At 45.8% G+C, this 13,949-nt stretch overlaps 1 protein-coding gene, 1 long non-coding RNA gene and 2 other non-coding genes across 5 annotated transcripts; 3 read left to right on the top strand and 1 right to left on the bottom strand.

Moving 5' to 3' along the window:
* Positions 1 to 3,062: 3,062 nt before the first annotated feature.
* On the bottom strand, positions 3,063 to 9,312 carry SIRT4 (sirtuin 4). Of its 2 annotated transcripts, none has more exons than XM_048323151.1 (5): positions 9,253 to 9,312; positions 6,529 to 7,034; positions 5,590 to 5,884; positions 4,273 to 4,476; positions 3,063 to 3,821 (listed from the first exon to the last, which is right to left on the bottom strand). In XM_048323151.1, exons 2-4 carry the CDS (start codon positions 7,026 to 7,028, stop codon positions 4,324 to 4,326), a joined length of 948 nt encoding a protein of 315 aa, XP_048179108.1. In that variant the 5' UTR covers positions 7,029 to 7,034; positions 9,253 to 9,312; the 3' UTR covers positions 3,063 to 3,821; positions 4,273 to 4,323. The 2 variants fall into 2 exon arrangements, with proteins under 2 accessions (XP_048179108.1, XP_048179107.1); XM_048323150.1 differs by having other exon boundaries at positions 8,995 to 9,297.
* A 760-nt stretch (positions 9,313 to 10,072) lies between these two features.
* LOC125335428 lies at positions 10,073 to 13,809 on the top strand. Its single transcript, XR_007207455.1, has 3 exons — positions 10,073 to 10,225; positions 12,025 to 12,141; positions 13,000 to 13,809. It is a non-coding gene; the product is annotated as an uncharacterized LOC125335428 (long non-coding RNA).
* Positions 10,673 to 10,813, top strand: LOC125335592. The gene has a single exon (XR_007207493.1). It is a non-coding gene; the product is annotated as a U4 spliceosomal RNA (small nuclear RNA).
* On the top strand, positions 11,410 to 11,550 carry LOC125335591. Its single transcript, XR_007207492.1, has one exon. It is a non-coding gene; the product is annotated as a U4 spliceosomal RNA (small nuclear RNA).
* Positions 13,810 to 13,949: the final 140 nt, after the last annotated feature.

Raw genomic sequence — 13,949 nt, 5'->3', positions numbered from 1 at the left:
TAGGGCACACTAGCATTCCATGGATAAACCTTCAGAGATGAAGGCTCAAATTCATTCCATATCTGTCTTACTCGATATGGATTTTATAAGCATGTACTTATGTTTGGTCCCTTGATCATGCTTCTCATTCCCATGCCACTTTGATGGCATGGGAATCCAAACATCCCCCATCTATAGGGAGCCTTCCCACATAATGCAGTGTCAGGCCCTAATGAATGGCTCAGGTGGGGAGGCTGAAGGGGTTGAGCAAAGCTGCTCATTAGGGCTTTGAGGAACGTTGTGGGAAGACTGTAAGAGCAGGGCTAGTGACTGCTTGAACTTCCAGTGTAGGGGAGTACAAGGAGTTCGTGAAGACCTTCTGCCATGCTGGCCTGTACTTCTGTTCCAAACCAGAAAGGAATTGCCTGGAACACAAGGTATCCCTGTTTTCAGCAAGTGGGAGCTCTGAGGCCCTACACAGCACCACAGCTGGTGCGCGAGATGCTGGAGGGAGAGCAGCTCCGTGGGCTCACACTGCAGAAGTGAAGTCTCACTCTCTTCTCTATTGTTGTTTTCCATGCCAAGATTCTTCACTCTCTGCAGGGAGAGCTGAATTACTCTTAACTATATGGGCATTGCACAGATGAAAAAGAGTGCTCCAGCAGAGGTGAGACATGCAGACAGCAAACAACTCTGCTCATGGTAATGATCCTGTGTCAATTTCTGCTTGGGCCTGGAGACAATTCGAGACACTTGCACTGTTGCTTGTCCTCTTCAGGCTCAGCTTCTCTTTTTCTCTGCCATTGTTTAGTTAGTGGTGCAGAAGGGAAGAAGTGCAGAAAGTGGTACTGGGGTATCTTTCCTTAGTGGGAAGGGAGATGACAGGGAGCTGCACACAGAATTGCAGGAACAGTCTGGAACAGTGGTTTTAAAGCCCATCTGGCTTGACTCTACTGCAAAGGCTGGGAAAGGGCGATATCCCAGGCACTCACAGGGCGATATCCCAAGCAGTCACAGGGGAAGAAGCATGCTCTAGATGGTAGATTTAGTCATCTTCACTCCACTGAACCTCTCAAGTTCTCCATGCCCTGGATTTTGGGTCATTTTCCAGAAGTAATGAACAAGCAGGTGTGTCAGTAGGAGCAATCTGACTATAAGATGTGGGAGGCTGCACTTATACCACAGGTACCAAAACCTCTGGGCCATCTGAATTTTCTGCTGCCCTCACTGGAGTTCAGTATATGAAATACCTTCCTCAGGCTGCTGGGCTCAATTACAGTTTGCTCTGAGAATTTGCCCAGAAACAAAGACAAGATTTGCCAAATAGGAAGTAACTTTTATTTGCTTTGGGTAACTCCAATCCCACTGTCAGAGGAGCAGAAGAAAAATCCATTATAAGTTACTCTAAGCTCCTCTATCCAAGCTTCAGGAGAAACAGCTGTAAGAAAAAGGGAAGAGCAAAAGCTGTTGGTTCAGCTAATTTCATGCCACGGCTTTTGGTGTAGGAATTTTAGGCTCTCTCAGGCATTTCTCATGCGACCAAACTTTTTAATGGTATTTTGGGGAACAAGGTAAGAAGTGAAGTGCTCTGATCCTGCTCTAAAAAAGTCAATTTTAGTAGTGCTGGATCAACTTAACACAAAAAAGAAGGAACTTCTTCATCTCAGCCTCATATAGTTGTATATATGCTCATTAACATGTAGTAATAAACCATGCATGGGAAATTTACTGTAATGTTCATTTATTGTAAGCCATGGTCCTGGTGGCTTAAAAGTATGATCAGTGTCCAGTTGGGGTAATGACTCATCTGATAGTGATGCTGAAGAGACACCTGACTCCCCTCCCATAGGCCTGCAGAACTAGAGAAGAGGCAGGGGTAGATGTGGGACGTTTAGTTACCTGTCACAGAACTCATTCTAAGACTTGTTTTAGACTGCTTGGCAATGTTCCCACACCTTCTCAAAATGCTCTACTAGCACTGAACCTGCAGCCTCTGGTTTTGACACACCAATGTCATGCAAGTTTCAAGGAGGGGGAGAAGATGATGTGGATAGTGAGAAGCTCAGCCCCAGCTCCTCTGCTGAGCAGGCATCAGTGTCTCTTCTTACAGGGAAATCCCTATATGAAAATGTGGTGTATGTGGAGATTCTGCTGTGCTTTAGGCATGATTTCTGCAATAGCTTTGGTTAGTGGGACAGCTGTACTATGGACAGGGCAGCTAAAGATGGAGTGACATCTGTGAGCTTTGTTCACTGCCAAACAGCAGACACCTGAGTCACTGGAATATGGAGTCACCGGAATAGGGAGTCACCATTCAATGACAGCAGAAGGCAGGTGGGAGTCCCAAACTGTTCTTGCTTGGCTTCTAAGTGAAGCTCTCTCCCCTCTAACCCAATACAGCCAAATCTTGAAACGTGTTAAGCATCTTAGTGCCCTCTACCTTCTGTAGAAATTGGATGTCTTATGTACCCCTTTGATTCTGTGCTTTATTTGCTCCTTCCTGGCATGGATTTGAACCAACAACAAAGCAAAAATGAACTTTGCATCCTCTGGTCAGTTGTCCTTGCTTTGCTACTTGACCTTTTAGCAGATGACTCTGGCATCCTTGTTTCCAACTGCTTGTTACAGTTCTTGTCAAAATATTAGTACAGGACACGTTACTGGGAGAGTAGGAGGGGGCACTCGGGCAACCCTGACAATTAAATCCCTCAAAGCTAGAAGGGGAGTGGTAGATTAATGCAGAAGGTCGGGTCAAAAATTTAGTGTTCTAGTTTGTGCCAGGTTCTGTATTTACTCTGTAAATGGTTTGACATGGCTTACAATACCACCCTAAGAATCAACAAAAGATCACTACCCAGTAGTGATGGATCTCCTGTTAGGAGAGTGGAAATTGCACCTATTAATAGAGATTACCTCCTGAGGGAGACCTATTGTACAGATTTAATTGTATTTCTCTCTTAATTCATCAGCTGCTAGTATTTACATCCTGCATTTTTGCAATGTAAAAATTGAATCTAAACTGGCTACTGAGAATGTACTTAAATAAATCATAGGAGGGAGAGAAAATTACTATGCAAGTAGTCTCAATCTTGTAAACAATTTTAATTGATTCCTTAGCTATTCATTAATTAAATAACATCTTCAAAAAATGGATTCTGGAAAATGTAGCCACCTCACTGAAAGTAGTGCTGGTCAGATTAGCTTAACGTAACTGCTCTGGCACCTCAACAATATTTAATTTTTAAAGGATTCAGATAGGAAGCAGTTTAGCTCATCAACTGACAGTTGAGAGAAATGCTGACTTCCCCTCCTTGCTGGAAGACATCAACCTTATAGCCTCTGCTTCCAATTAATCTGTTACGAGAGCACTGTCCTTGTCCAGCTTCTATTTTGAACCCTTTTTCTTTTATGTGACAACTGCAGTTCCTCTTGCCTCCTTTTCCTCTTTGCACACTCCACAGTATCCCACCAGTGACATCAGATCCCTCAGCAGTGTTCTGGTTTCCCACATTGCCCTCCTGTGCTATAGCCTCAGAATCCCTGTCCCCACTTCTCCTCTGGGGACAACTATAAGAAAGGTATTTTGTCCTCGGATACGGTAGTCCAGTTATCCTGCCCCAGTGAATGAAAAGGCACTGTTTACAATGGCAAGGTAAGGCAGAAAAGTACTTTTTTTTCCATCATCATTCTGTTTCCGGGTAAGTGGAGATGGTTTCAATGGAGAGAACTGGTGAGGCTGACATGTGCAAGGCTTGCTGCCCTCTCCTGGTGCCCTCAGCGGCTGTGCACTAGATCTCACAGCTGCCTCTTGGATTGGAGTTTTCCCCTTTCTGAGATGAGTCCTGCAAGAGAGGAAGAAAGAAGCTGCTTTATCGATTGAACTGATTACTTTAAACAGCAGTCCTTGATTAGGATTAGCTGGACCAATTCAATCAGGAACAGCTTTTGAATGGTCAGTTGCAAAGACAACGGCTGTGATCAGGTTCTCTGGAACTACAGGTGATCCTGTAGTTTCCTGATAGTAACAAATGGATTCGAATTCTACACTATTGAGTTTTCTGGCTACTCCTACCCAATCCTCTGGGAGTGCTAGCACTTAGTATGTTTTTTGTTTAACATCACGGGAAACGGTATCATGGCCCATCAGAACAGACCAGTTACAGATTAAAATTTACAGCCACCTTTTGGTGCACAGTTTGGGAACATTTTGTCAGACAGCACATCTCAGCCTCAGCATTTGCCAGGAACCCATATTCTTACCCTGTAAGGTGACTGACCAGGAAAGGTACTCACCTCGTAAAAATAACTTTAATCCTGATAGCTACTGAAGCTCAGCTGATTGGATCATGTGCAAACAATTAAGGGCAGCAGCTCTCCACAGCGGGAATTCAGCTTTAAAGATGCAAAGTGATCTAACCTGGTGGGCCCAATGTTAAGGACTGCAATTGGCAGCTTCTTCTCTCGGGCAGCAAGAGCAAACCTGTAACCAGAGTATACCTGTGGGAGTACCAGAAGACAAAATTACTGGCAGCTTAGGCAAAAGAAGAGTTACAGAAAGGAATGAAATAGTTGCTGTTGGCAATGGGAAAAGGGCTGTATGTACATGCTGTGTTAGGCAGCTGCACTGAGCTCAGGTAGGAAATGTCTTCGTTCAGGAGTGCACAAAAAAGAACAGCTTTTACCCTCTGTCAGTGAAGGATATGCAATTTCATAGAAACTGAAGCTTCAGAGCACACTGAAGGAAAATGTCCTTGTCTTTTAGTAAATCTCTGCAGCAGTTTTTGTTAGTTATCACAGGTACTTAAATGCTGCACTTTGATGGTTCTTGCATGGCCCAGCTTAGGTAGTACAAGAACGAACCTAAGGCATTTCAATCATTCCTGTACAGAGGATTATAAGATTAAGAAGTGCAAGCTCAAGGAATTTGTATCCAATATCCTGAAGCCAAGAGAATCACAATCAGGCAGCCTTGGTTTTTTCTCCTTCTGAGAGGTGTTAGAATAAGGTTTTTTTAATGTAATATATTTTTCCAGGAACAAGTTCTATCTTATACAAACACTACTACAAAAACTTGTATGGGTTTAGAAACCCCTGTTGTTTAGCTACCTTACCTTATAGATAAGAGGCTAGTGGAGAAAACACATCCTGATACAAAGGACAGCCCCAAGCAGCAGAGATATTTCAGCTCTCTTATTGAGAATTTAATAAGGAATGAGAGGTCCTAAAATCTGGTACTCTACACAGTGTGCCATGAAGCCTAAAAAACTACCAAAGGCTAAAAATTTCAGGCAAAAAAAAAGTGAGGAATTAATTTTTCAGGTATCTTGCCTTCATGGACAATTGTGACCTGATGGAGGAGACAGCAGAGAGAGGTCTGAATGGAGTTATTTACAGCAGCATGAAGCAGACTGGCAACAGAATGACAGGGAAGCCCAAACAGGTCACCCATAAAGCCAGATTCCAACCACAGTAAAAAAAAAATATAAACAAGCTCTGCAAAGGTTGATCTGATCCACAAACCATTTGTAGTCCTAAATTGTGGGACCAAGGATCATTGCAGGCAGAGTAGCAGAGAAGCAGGAATGCAGTTTGGGAGGCAGACCTACTTACCTGCATAGAGGATCCTGCTACCAGCATGGAGTCTGATTCTGCCAGGCGTCGGTGTACAAAACAGACTTTTTCCTGGCTCACTGTGTCTCCAAAGAAGGTCACATCAGGCTTCAGGATTCCACCACATTTACGGCAGGCTGGGACTTGGAAATTGTGCACCTGCTCGTCCGTCAGGAAGACATCCCCATCAGGAGCCACACCAAACGCTTCAGCCTTCCAAGTAGGATTCAGAGTTTCAAAGTGCTCCTGGAGCTCAGAACGCAAGATTCGGTCTCCACAGGCCAAGCAGAAAACCCTGAAATTCAGAGCAAAGTCTTAATGGAGAGTTTCGTGTCAGCTGAGGATCTGGAGACTACCTCGTTCCTTAGGAGGCCTGTAATGATTTTCCAAATTTATTTACCAAATAGTACAGGTCAAGGAGATGTCTTTCTGCCTCTGATTGTTGCTTTGTAGGAATGCTCTAGAGGAAGTGCTTTGAGTCCTGCTGTACATCCTCTCTCAGCATGTGCTTTTACATCTGGAAATTTTGGATGATCCCAGCCAGGCTGTAGATGGCCCTTCTCCAGTCCATGCATCCCATGCAATTCTGGCACTATCCACTCTTCTTAAGGTGGATAATCCTTGCATCCTCATGATCCCCTTGTTCTCTTTACTAAGAGGACATTCACTGTACCAAGGAAAGGGGAAATGGATGCAGGCTTCAAGGAAACTGATCCAAATAATGCTTCCCAAAAAATGGAGTGGGGGTCATGTTTCTTAAATACCGTGCTCTGAACAGCGCTGGGTTGTGATCTTTTCCTCCACCCCAGCCCAATACCACGTTTGTGCGTGTCATCTCCAGGAACACAGCATGGACATTTTGCCTCCTTTCTCAGCAGCTGACACTGCAGCTGCCTGTCAGTCACCCACTGACCAACCCCCCTGTGCCAGCAGCTGTACCTGTGTGTGCAGCCGTGCAGCTCCGTCATGCGCTGGCTCCCAGCTTTGGTGTGAAGGGCATCCACGTTCTGGGTCACCAGCCAGTGAAGCTTGCCCAGCTTCTCCCAGTCTCTTAGTACCAGGTGTGCCTTGTTTGGCTGGTGTGAGGAGAACTGGGGCCAGCCCACAAAGTTCCTTGCCCAGTAGCGCTGCCGGGCACTGGCACTGCGGATGAACTCGGCGTGCTGGACGGGCCGTCTGTCTGTCCTGGCGTAGAGCCCAACACCCTCAGAGCGGTAATCTGGGATCCCTGACTCAGTCGAGATTCCAGCTCCAGTCATTACAAACAGCCTCTTGGAGTTAGAAACAAAGCGCTGCAGCTCCTCCACTTCCACGGGATCTGGGGGAAGACAGGCTGGCACGAAAGTCAAGTTTGGAAAGGCTCTGGATACAGAATGGGATCTGAAATGATGCAGTCTGATGGCTCTGAAAACTCCAGAACACTTCCTGGCAGAGAACATGTTCAGCTAAAAGGCAAGAACAGAACACATGGCAGGTAAAAGAAAGTAAAAAGCATGTCCTTAATGCCATTTTCTTGGAATTCTCTAGAAAATTATGCTGATAAGTATTCTTTGCTCTCTTTTTGGTAAAAAACCAAATTATTTTGGAAACATTAACTAAAGCCCACCATCCAAGGACAGTATGTTCCTTTGGCAGAGGGGAACACTGAGCACAAAGTTAACAGCCCTGACTTGCAGGGTTCCTGCTGTTCTATCCTGGTGTAAAGGATGGGTGCCTAAGAGGACTTGTAAAGAGCCCAGAAAGACCTGTGCATGCAAAGCCTTTCCCAGGTATATGTAGCGGGCCAGAAAGGAAATGGCAGGAAGGCCAAGCACCTCACCCCAAAGGCACTGGCTGGTTTCTCCTCAGAAGAGAGCCTTGCTCTGTATTTTTAAGATTCTGCCTGCTCCAAATCGGTCTTTTTTATTTACCCCATCCTTTACATATGTTGTAGGAACGGAGAGAAAAACAACCTTGAAATATTGTTTTTTCCTGACAAAGGCCTTGACTGGAGTTACTCCTGTCTGGTGTGTTTTGGTTGGGGTTTTTTTTGTTTTTTTTTTTCTTTACAAAGGCCTGGTGCAGAACAGGCCTTGAAATGGGACTGAAGATGATGAGAGCACTGTCTACACTGTCTCAGTGCCTCTGGCACCTCCTCTTTTGTGGGTGCCACCTCCCCAGAGTCAGTGGGGAGATGGAGAGGTACTGCTTTGCTTCCACAACAGGGGCTTTCTGAGAGAGAACAGATCATTAAAAGTGGGGGGGGGGGGGAGGGGTAGAAGGAACTGCCTGGCAGGTAGGAATGGGAGGGATACTCTGCTTTAAGGGAGGAATGACATGCCCTGCTGGGGATGGGCAGGATGGCTTTGCTGATTAAGTAGCCTGGAATTGTGTGCAGGACCTGTTGAGACACAAGTGGATGGGCTTGGACTTTGATTTTGTTTGGGCTTTCTAGCAGTCTGCAGTTCTTTCTCTATTTCACTATTTTAGAACTATTTTTTCTGGGCCTCTCTATGGTTTTGCAAACAATGTACAAAAAGCTTTGAAAGCAATGGTCCTGAGAACTGACTGGTATTTCTGCCTCCTTAAATCTCCCTAAGCAAGGGGGCTTGTACAAGATGTGGAAGATGGAGGAAGAATTTTATTTACTGATAAAAGGGGACGATCTCCTGAACACCTAAACTTCAGATGTATTTAAATATTGCTCCATTTACTGTAAGACCTAGTACTTGGGGGCAACTGGGGGCTTAGATACATCTGAGGTTTAGGTGTTCAGCTCTAAGTATTGTGATTCTAAATTCATGCTAGTGGCAAAGAGTAGATTTGGCTCAGATAGTCTTCAGTTCTCAAGGCTTTTTGTCATCATCAGTTGAAATGCAGGGAAGACTGGACAGACTCCATAGTCTGAATTACTTTTTGTATCTAAGCAGTGATTCTGTTTGCAATGATTTTCGCTTTGTTTTGCTGTTTAGCAGGAGTTGTCTTGGGCGTTCTCTCTGAAGAGGTTTAATTTCCAATATGAATTAATTGGAAGGGACAAAGTCTCCCGATAAACTAATTTGCTTTGAGAGCAACTTGTGTCATGATGGTCCCCACAGACTCTTAAGCCAGTTTGATGGTAATTAAATTGCTTTAACTGATGAAAACTCTTAATTCCTGCTCCTTATCATCAAAAGATCTCTCAGAAGGAAATGTTCAGAGGGGAAATGTAATGGAAATGTAATAGGGCTTGGCCCACAGGAGAGAAAAATCAAAAATTACAGATACATTTGAAAGCTGCTGTGAACCAGGTAAGGACTATGAAAGAGAGAAAATTAAAGGACAGAATATTACCCGTCAAATACAAAGCTGCTTTTAAAATGAAAGTGCTCAGATTAAAAAAAAAAAAAATTACTGTACATAATAAGTGAAACTCTTTAAACGTACCTACGGAGATCTGAGGCTAGAGTTTGTTTTTAGCACACACCCAAGATGCTCCACAGAAAAAGATCAGGCAAGATTAAGGTAGAAGATAAACAGGATCCTACAAAAGGCTACAGGCCACAAATCCAAACGGACTCCCACGTCATCTGCACTCCCACGTGTCTCTTGTGCTGTGATAATGGCGGAGCATTATCGGTGACAGTCGAACCGAACCCGTCTAATGAAATAAGAGAGATACGGTGAATAACGCTGAAAACTCACCTTTCATGGTGCTGCCGTGCCTGGCCGCGGAAGGATAAGGCTGGCCTGCCGGAAGGGGAGCCCTCTGGGAAATGTAGTTCACGGGGGAAGAACAAGCCCTAAGCACAAAGACTACAATTCCCATGCGTCAAGGCGGGGGTTTAGAGGGGAGAGTGGGAGCGAAAGTGTTCCCAACATCCTAACAGCTGAGTCAACTTGAAAACGCTGAGAACTTCATAACAGCCCTCACGGAAACGTATAAGATTAAAATCCGATTTAATTTGATACAAATGCATGTGATAGCATTGATAAAATGCATTGTAGATGTTTGTCCGTATAAAAGATGCATTTTCTTTTAACTGATACTAACAGGTTTTAGGCTTAAAATGTGACTAAAATAATGGAAGAAAAATCCACTGAGGGGTGCTAAAGGCATCTCTTCTAGCTGGGGAATTGGGGCAGTGCCAACCTGTCTGCTGCCGACTCTGCACTCTGGCTGGAACCGATCATGCCTCTCTGATTTGTGCGGGTTTCAGTCTCAATAATCACCTGGTAATTTGTACAGTTTGCCTGGCAATAAGGAGTTTGCATTTGGGTTTGGGTTTTGTTTGTTTTTATTCAAATGAGACTTATTTTTCTGAGGAACAAATAAATTGAGAAAGGCCAGACTGCTCCAAGGTAGCAGCCTGGTGCACTGGATGCTCAGCTGTCTTACAGACAATGGGCTCTTTTAAACATTTGGACTGCTTTTTAAATGCATTCACCAAAGAACTCTTGCTAAACAGTTCAAAACATTGCAAAAGTTTTAATCCATTTTTCTTGTCTCTTACAGTTGTTTCAAAGCCCAGGTGAGCCCGAGCCTCTGTGTAGCAGTGCGTAATTTTGTGATCACAAGGAAGAAGCGTATCCTGCTCGCTCGGTGTGCAGTGCCACCCTGCCTGTCCTTCTGCCCCTGGGCAGAGGTGTGGAATGCAACCCTCTTTTTGGCAGCTTCGTGAGTCTAAATTACTTTCAGTGATTTATACTTTAGGAGTTTAAACGTGTTTTAAACTGTTGGGTGATGACTTTGCTTTGCACCAGGGTGGTGAGGGCAGGTGGCACCCCCAGACCCCGTTTCTCCCTGGTACTCCCCGAGAGTGCCCCTCCACCCCCCCGTTCCGTGCGCTCCCTTCCGGGATTTTGGGCCAATGTCCCCGGCTGGAGCAGCGCCTTCCCTGACGCTCATTACCATAGTGCCCTCCCGGCAACCTTCGCGGGTCCCGGTGGTGCCACCGTCTCCCGGTCCATTCCTCCGTTGCCTCCCGGTCCATTCCTGGCCGCCCCAGCGTTGCGCAGGCTGTGGGGAGGGGGCTCGGACGGGCGCCAGCGGGATCGTGCCCACACGCTCTAAGAGAAGCGGGGGCGCGGCGGCCGTGGGCCCGGGAGGGCGCAGGTTGTCCGTAGCTTTGCGCAGCGGCAGTATCGTAGCCAGTGAGGTTGATCCGAGGCGCGGTTATTGCTAGTTGAAAACTTTTCCCAATATTCCGCCATGACGACTTGAAATACAGTCGACATTGGCAATTTTTGAGAGCCTTTTTACGGGCGGGTTTTGTTGTGGTTAAAAGACAGATACGCATAACAATGAGAGGTGTTCTTTTTTTTGGAGGTTGTGTTCTCAGGTGGGGGGGCCCTCTAGTACCTAGATTCCTCCGCTTCTAATTGCACTGATCCATTCCTCCATCAGCACCTCTGAAAGAAAAAGACAGGAACTAAACTCTTTATCTAAAAGCGCGCTCAATTTATTAAACCGTCTTTCGCTGGAGCAGGTAGTGGGGATGCTCGGGAAAGACTCGTACTGGGATGGGGCACACCGATGGCGGTGGCCGCTCCGGGCTGGCTGGAGCTCACGGCCTGGGGGTGCGCGGGGGCGGAGGGCCCCCTCTCGTTCCGCGCGGGGCTGGCCTCAGTGACGTCGCGCTTACTTTGCATATTCCCTCCCAGCAGCCTTCGCGGGTCTAACGGGGGCCCAGAACGGAGGCAGAACGGAGCGCCCTGGTCCCGGCGGGGCATGGGGAGCGCGGGGCGGGCAAGGGGCACTGCTGGGGGAGCACAGGGAGGAGCCGACTGAACGCGAGGATTCACCCCGAGCTAGGCGGCAGCCCCGGGGCGAGCGGCGGCGGCGACGGAAAGTTGGGCGTTAGCTTTGCGCAGTGGCAGTATCGTAGCCAATGAGGTTAATCCGAGGCGCGATTATTGCTAATTGAAAACTTTTCCCAATACCCCGCCATGACGACTTGAAATATAGTCGGCATTGGCAATTTTTGACAGTCTCTACGGAGACTGAATATTCTGGTAAAAGAATAGATTCGTTGCAGTAATATCGATAGCATTCACAGTTTAATTTTGTTACGAACCTCTGCGCGACGCCTGCAGAGGTTCATTACAAAGCGTTAGACGGCTTTTGACTATTTACCGCTGCTAGCGTCTGCTGCCGCCGAAAACGCGGTTTAATAAAATGTGGGAGCTTTTGCATAAAAATCTCCTTCTTTTTCTCTCAAAGCTGCTGAAAAAGGAGTCGGTCAGTGAAAATGCAAGTGGTGGGGCTTAGCTGCTGGAGAAAGGTTTCTCGAGTAGCTCTTTTTGAGCAGGATCCTTAGAAGAGCTCAGCCTCTCAACAGGCAGTGAGGAGGTTGGGGGGGGGGAGTGAAAGTCTGAATCGTGCTTCCCTAGCTACAGAAGTCCTCGAAAACCTATTAGGGAACACTTAGTGTAAATACTGTAAACTCCATTTTGTGTTCATTTCTTTATGTATAGCCATTGGCACCACTTGAAGAAAAAAACCCCAAAACAATAGAAAAAGGCTCTTTATTGTCAAAGAAATCACAAAACTTTACTCCGGAAAAAGCAGCTGCTGGTGTCAAATCCTATTATGTAAGTAAACCCCATCCCTTCCTAATTTGCAGCAGTTGTCTTATTTAATAGCTAAGCAGACCCTATGGAGGGAGACTAATGACCAGTGCACACCAGCTCCGCTGAGGCTCTACTGCAACTGCAAGCTGTATGAATGAGATGTACCTTATGCTGCTGACAGGTTGCCTCTGACTTTCTCCATGTGGGCAGAGAATCAGATCCACGTGTGCCATCCGGATGCTCCTGCCCTGCCAGTAAAACCCTGATCTGGGCAGCTGGTTTAAACTTCCGTAGAGTAAAAAACTTCGTAGTGAACATTAGTGTTTCCTCTTAATGATTTCTTCTTCTTTTTTTTTTTTTTTTTTTTTTGGTAACATTCAGCCATGCTGGGGTATTATACATAACAGTGACCAAGAGTGACAGTGAAACCTCATAGATTGCCTTCGTCCCCCCATTTGTTCCTACTGCCAGCAATATCAATTGAAATCAAAACCTGAAGCATAGGGATGCCATTACCCTTTGGCAGAACAAGCCACACGGGTAAATAGCAAAGTCATATGCAGTTTGCAGTGAGTCATACACTTCAGGTAATTTATTGTTTCTGTGTTGATAAATATTGGGTTTATTCATTTGATTGTTTCTCATCTTTGCTGGCAGAATTGTCTGTGATAATGCCCTGGTGTGGTGCTTTCAATCTGCATTGCAAAGTCATGTCCTACATCTTATGTCAGAAACCCAGTTTGTTTGTTTTGCTGTAATAGATCCTTTAAACAGGTGTGAAGGTGGACCTCAAACGGGGAAGTTGCATGTTGTGATTTACTGCTGTTTCCTGAACCCTAAAGCTCTGATAGAATTTTTTTTTCTTGCATTCACCTGAAGAAAGAGCTAAATCTCCTTGCATGATGTTCATGTGGCACAGCACAGAGGGCACACACTGCAGTGAAGGCATTGTCCTTGTTCTGCAGTTTCAAGTCACTCTCTGGAAAGTGCGCAGGTAAGTTCTAAACATGCCTTATGAGCCAGTGTAGCTTTATATCTCTTCTCTGACATAGATTGCAAATAATGATGCTTTTCTTTGGTGGTACTATGAAATGAGCTTGGATCACTGCTCTGTTTGGCAGCCAGTCTGAAATTACAGGAGCAGGTGGACAGTTAATCCACCTACTCTGAGGCTCCCATGTGTGGTCACTGGGTTAAGCTGCCCTTTGAGGGAGCCGGTCTGTTACTGGTAAACGATGCTTCGACAAGAGGGGAAGATGTCTTGAGCAAGTACTCTGGACACAGGTTGTGTGGAGTCAAAAATACTCTGAACACAGATTGTGTGGAGACAGGAAGCCCTAAAGTCCAAGATTTTGTGGATGTTGACTCACTGTCTGACTTCATTTCCAGTTCCCAGCCCTGTTTCCCATCTGCAAATGGGGGTGGTAACTTCTTGTTAACACCTTCTGTGAAAGACAAGGGTAAACCGTAATGTATCTCAGTCACAGGGCACAGTGTAAGAGGAAGGCCTGTGTTTCTATCAGCAAGGAGATGTTCATGAGTCAGTGAGAGTCTGAGGCAGAGAGCAGGTAGATGATGAGGAAACAGGAGTTCAAGGCATTGGGAAGGACAGGGTGAGCATTGCTTGGGTGAGTTTAGCTTGAGCCCTCACCACTGAGTAGTTGTCTTGGCAGTTGGGGTTTAAACCTGCCCCTACTCCTTCAGCTCTCATGGGAGGGTTAGGGACTGGCAATTTTAAGTAAAAAATGTCAGTGTGTGAAGAATTCAGTTATGAACAGCACCTGGCTATGAGCAGGTTGATTTTAAAAGCAGTATGACTAGAGGATAGT

This window comes from Corvus hawaiiensis, chromosome 18 (genome assembly GCF_020740725.1).
Source record: "Corvus hawaiiensis isolate bCorHaw1 chromosome 18, bCorHaw1.pri.cur, whole genome shotgun sequence".
Taxonomy (NCBI): domain Eukaryota; kingdom Metazoa; phylum Chordata; class Aves; order Passeriformes; family Corvidae; genus Corvus; species Corvus hawaiiensis.
Note: the sequence above shows the minus strand (reverse complement) of the source record. Positions and strands in the feature narration are given on the sequence as shown.

Bases quoted from the DNA above. Each gene is read 5' to 3' on its own strand.
- SIRT4 (XM_048323151.1), bottom strand. From the start codon at position 7,028: ATGTTCTCTGCCAGGAAGTGTTCTGGAGTTTTCAGAGCCATCAGACTG. The intron at 5,885-6,528 runs GTACAGCTGCTG...TCTGAATTTCAG, and splicing joins CTGCACGGCTGCACACACAG to GGTTTTCTGCTTGGCCTGTG. The intron at 4,477-5,589 runs GTAAGTAGGTCT...GTACTCCCACAG, and splicing joins TAGCAGGATCCTCTATGCAG to GTATACTCTGGTTACAGGTT.